The following is a 4,138-nucleotide window of genomic DNA, read 5'->3' on the forward strand; positions in this document are numbered from 1 at the left end:
TAAACATGAATCGTAAGGCGATTTATCAACAAAGTGAGATGGAGCGTGTGCAATGGGCTGCTTCTTAAAATAACGGAGGGTTTTTACGCCGATGTGCTTCTACTTTTTTTTGGGTTTCTATATTTTTTCTTTTTTCTTTTTTGCGTTTGTGCTTTTGGTTGTATGATCTGTGCGGGAGGAGAAGGGAGAGAAAAAGTGGGCGGACGCATTCCATCAAAGGGGTTTCTTCGGCCTGCGAGAGGGATTGGGTGGGTGCAGGATAGAGCTTTAGGGAGGGCGGGAAGGAGAAAAAACTCACGGATAGAGAGGGATAAGAAGAAGGGCTCCATACCCGGTGGGGGTCAGTCACAATGTCGGACTATGATCGAGATAGTGATGAGTCCTCCGTGGACGAGATGAGCAAGCGGTTTGTGCCCGTGCGCTGTATGGAGGAATTTCAAGCGTCGGTTGCGGCCGAGGAGGAGTGCCTATGTGCCCTCGTTTTTACATCATTTTTATGCCCATTTAGTGCGAACGTGTTGCCTTTTGTGAAGAATAATTTTGTCCTTTCGGAGGAGCCCCAAACTCGCCTTGTGCGTTACTTTCACGTGGCGTTAGTGCCCGAGGAGAAGACGGACATAACGAGACTGCTTCAAAAGGACCCGGTATTCCTTGCGACCAACCGACCACCCACAGAGCTGCAAAAAAAGCAGCTCCACAAGCAGGCCCATGATAATTTGATGGAACTGCTAACCTTCCTTGAAGTCTGCAGCACCCCATGTATGATGTTTTTTGTCCGGGGTCAATGTGTAAGGATTTCAGACGACGTTGCGGACGCTCCCCGAGTTATCGCGACGGGAAGTTCCATGAGAAAATGGAAGGCTGTTCTCCAAAACGCGGTGGTGCGGCGAAACGAGCTTTTGCGTGAGTATGACGCCGAAAAAAGACGTGAGAAGCGACGGATTGAGAGGGAAAAACGCCGAGAGGCGCGAAGGCGCGCAAAGGCCGAGGAAGAGGAAGAAGACGAGGAGGATGTTTAAAAAAAAAGAAGAAGCTGCAAGCTATAGCGCCTTTTAAACCAAATTCTTTCCTGTTTTTCTCACAGTGAGAGGACTTATGTATAGTACATATGGTAACAAAAACAAAAAGATCGTGAATATCCGAGGGATTTACGATGTGTGTTTGCTTCTTCATTTTTGGTGTTTCTTTGTGCTTGCCGTGTTGCTGTCCTTTCAGCTTAGACTCTGGCACCAACCAACTTTGCACGTCCAATTATTATTATTATTATTATTATTATTATTATTATTATTATTATTTTTGCGCTTGTGGATTTTGTTGTGGTTTGTTTTACAGTTGAAGGCGGTGATAATTGTCACCACCGAGTAAGTGATGTTTGCGCAGCAACGGACGTTAGAGGGGGTTACTGCGGGGGTGGGATCGCGGGTTTCAAGCATTACGTGGGAAGAGGAATTACTTCTTCGTGGTGTGCGACCGGACAGCGGATATGTGCCGCTGCTTCATCCAGTCTTTCCCTCGCCGCGAAGCAAAGGCGATGGCGGGAGTTCTGTTTCCCCTGAAGTCACGCGCGGAGTGTTTGCGGGCGATGATGTTAGTGGATGTGGATTGAAGGGGGAGCGGCTTGCAGGAAACCCGGGGGATAAACCACGCACCCTCAGTCCCCCGAAAGCTATTAGTGCAAGGCTTCAGAGGAAAGAACTTGCGAATTCTCCTGGCGGCGAAAGTGTGATTGGGTACTCCTCCGATGGTGGGCTCTCCAGTATCACGCAGGGTCGCGTCATGCCGCCCTCACTGGTGCCACCACGTGTTATTGTCCCCTCCCTCATTCCTATGCGTGATGAGGCTCCACCAGCAACGCGAGAACGGACGCAACCCCCCAATACGCGTTTGAAGGGGCTCCCTGGAGGCTTCCTTCCCCCGTTGAATACCGACGCATCCAGGGATGTGGAAATGGCGAAGGTTTCTTCCTCCAAGGAGCCTGTGAGTAGTCAAAAGTTAAATCCCGTGGGAGGATCCGCTCCGTTTAGTAGTGGTGCAAATCCTATCAGTGACACGGAAACAACGCTTGCCAGATTGGGCGACTTTATTCTACCCAGTAGTTGGCCCTCGCAAGACGATAATGCGAAACACCTTGGTAGACGATGTAGCACCAGCAGAAAAACAGCTTTGGCGCCTGTGAGGAGCGGCAGGAAAAGTCCAGTGGGGGTGGTGGATAAAAAAAGGGTGTTATTGTATGAGAATAGCAGGAAAAAGAGGGAATCTGAAGTTCACGGTGTCAAATGAATTGGCGATCTACGCCCTCTCTGCAAACAGGTCTGACACAAGCTTTATCCCTCATGGGCATGTGGAGAAGAAACCCAATGCGATCACCGCTATTTGTGGATGGTTCAATGGGAACAGCAACAAGAAAGAAAAAAAAAAAGGGAAACTCTAACCCACCCAAACACACACACACAATAGGAATTTTTTTTTCTTGTCAGAATGACGTTTATTTATGAATTCTTACTTTATAGGAGAGGAATGCAGGTGATCCACGTGCATGCATGCATGCAAGGGGATGACGTGAAAGAAGAAAAAAAAAAGGCGTGGGTGAAAACAAATTTTCCCAAAAAAACGTAAAAAAGCACGAACGAAAAAAGAAAAAAAAAAAAAAAGACGAAACAAAACAACAAACGTACAACTTTTTAAAAACTTCTTCAAACGATTTTTTTGTGCGTGCGTCTTTTTTTTTTTTTTTTTTCGTTTCACCATTTCATTCTTCTTGTTTGGTTGCGTGGAGAACAACAGAAAAGATCTTCTTTACATTGCGGGCATTCACCTGCCCCTCTCGCAGTGCGGCGGCAGGGATATGTACGCATGCATGCATATACATATAAATATAAATATGCATCACTCTATCTGACTGTGTGTGTGTGTGTAGACGTGGAATACACGCGTCATCTTCACTTCAGTTGGCCGAAAGAGGAAAACGTAGTAAAATTAAGAATCATGAAAGTTTTTCTTCTCCATCCTTTCCCTCTTTTAAAAAGGTTGCTTCCGTTGACGTGTCGGTCTCTCTCATCATACCCTTTTTTTTCCCCCCCGTTTTTTTCTCTTCCATTTATGTCCACATTTGTCACTTTTTTCATGTATTTGTTTGCTGCGTGGTGTCGATGCGAATGCTGATTCTGAAAATTTCAGCTTTGCGGTCTGAGCATTCTGTTGGCTCATTGCTGCAAATATTTATTGCCTCGATTTTTTTTTTTTTTTCTTGCTGCTTTTCTTTGCGGTGGGTTTGAATTGCCATTTGGGTTTTGTCATGCCATCCCTGCAGACACGATTGCGCCTCTCTATTGTTCTCCCCTTTCTTTGCGCCAGTAACAGGATTGCATTTCACTTACGAAGGTGAAGTAGTAAGTGTGTTCACATAACAGCAACTAAAACTAGGAAGACACACGCATTCACTTCATACATACATACATACATACATATAGAGAAAGAGTGAGCGAGAGAGAAAAATATTTTTTTTTAGGGTTGTGGATGAACAGAATGCATGATAATCAACGGGATTGGGATGACGAAACGGTTTATTTTTATCCCCCAAGAACCGTTCCACCTGCAATTAATAAATACACCAGACTGATTTCAGATCTCTTGCAAAATATCCCCATTACTGACGCTCTCCCTGGAGGTGCTCCCATGGCCATTGCCCTCTGTGAGGATGCAAAGAAGGTGCTGGAGAAGGAGAGTGTCGTGCTAGATATTGATGTCACTGAAAAGGATAACCTGATTATTGTTGGCGACATTCATGGTCAGTTTGCAGACCTCTTACAAAACGTACTATCGATGCAGTTAGTGCAGCAAGAGGAGGACTGTGTTCCCAGTAGGCCTTTGGGCTCAGTTTATAAGTTTTTATTTTTGGGCGACTACGTGGATCGTGGCCCACGCAGTGTTGAAGTAATCACTCTTTTGCTTGCGTTAAAGATAGAGTACCCTACTCATGTTTTGCTTCTTCGTGGAAATCACGAGGAGGCACAGACGTCTCGCATGTACGGGTTTTTCCAAGAATGTCGTGTAAAATTGGAAGGAAATGATGAGAGGGTAGGTGGTGGTTGTACGAGTATTTCAAGCAGTGCATGGCTGCAGTACAATATGGTGTTTT

General features: G+C 45.7%; 3 protein-coding genes across 3 annotated transcripts, besides 4 other annotated features; all 3 read left to right on the forward strand.

Annotated features, from left to right (window-relative positions):
* Positions 1-4,138: a sequence feature (heterozygous, Esmeraldo-like haplotype).
* Tc00.1047053508585.10 (hypothetical protein, conserved) lies at positions 351-1,019 on the forward strand (the record flags this gene model as incomplete). Its single annotated transcript, XM_798160.1, has 1 exon — positions 351-1,019. The coding sequence occupies one exon, from the start codon at positions 351-353 to the stop codon at positions 1,017-1,019; it is 669 nt and encodes a 222-aa protein (XP_803253.1).
* Positions 1,251-1,295: a microsatellite.
* Tc00.1047053508585.20 (hypothetical protein, conserved) lies at positions 1,369-2,280 on the forward strand (the record flags this gene model as incomplete). Its single annotated transcript, XM_798161.1, has 1 exon — positions 1,369-2,280. One exon carries the CDS (start codon positions 1,369-1,371, stop codon positions 2,278-2,280), a length of 912 nt encoding a protein of 303 aa, XP_803254.1.
* Positions 2,605-2,670: a sequence feature (A-rich).
* Positions 3,444-3,467: a microsatellite.
* On the forward strand, positions 3,517-4,138 carry Tc00.1047053508585.29 (serine/threonine protein phosphatase, putative; the record flags this gene model as incomplete). The annotated part of the gene is made up of 1 exon (XM_798162.1): positions 3,517-4,138. A coding segment is annotated over one exon (622 nt), but the record flags the coding sequence as incomplete, so codon positions are not given.

The sequence above is a fragment of the Trypanosoma cruzi genome, genomic scaffold, assembly GCF_000209065.1.
Source record: "Trypanosoma cruzi strain CL Brener 1047053516931 genomic scaffold, whole genome shotgun sequence".
NCBI classification, from domain to species: Eukaryota; Euglenozoa; class Kinetoplastea; order Trypanosomatida; family Trypanosomatidae; genus Trypanosoma; species Trypanosoma cruzi.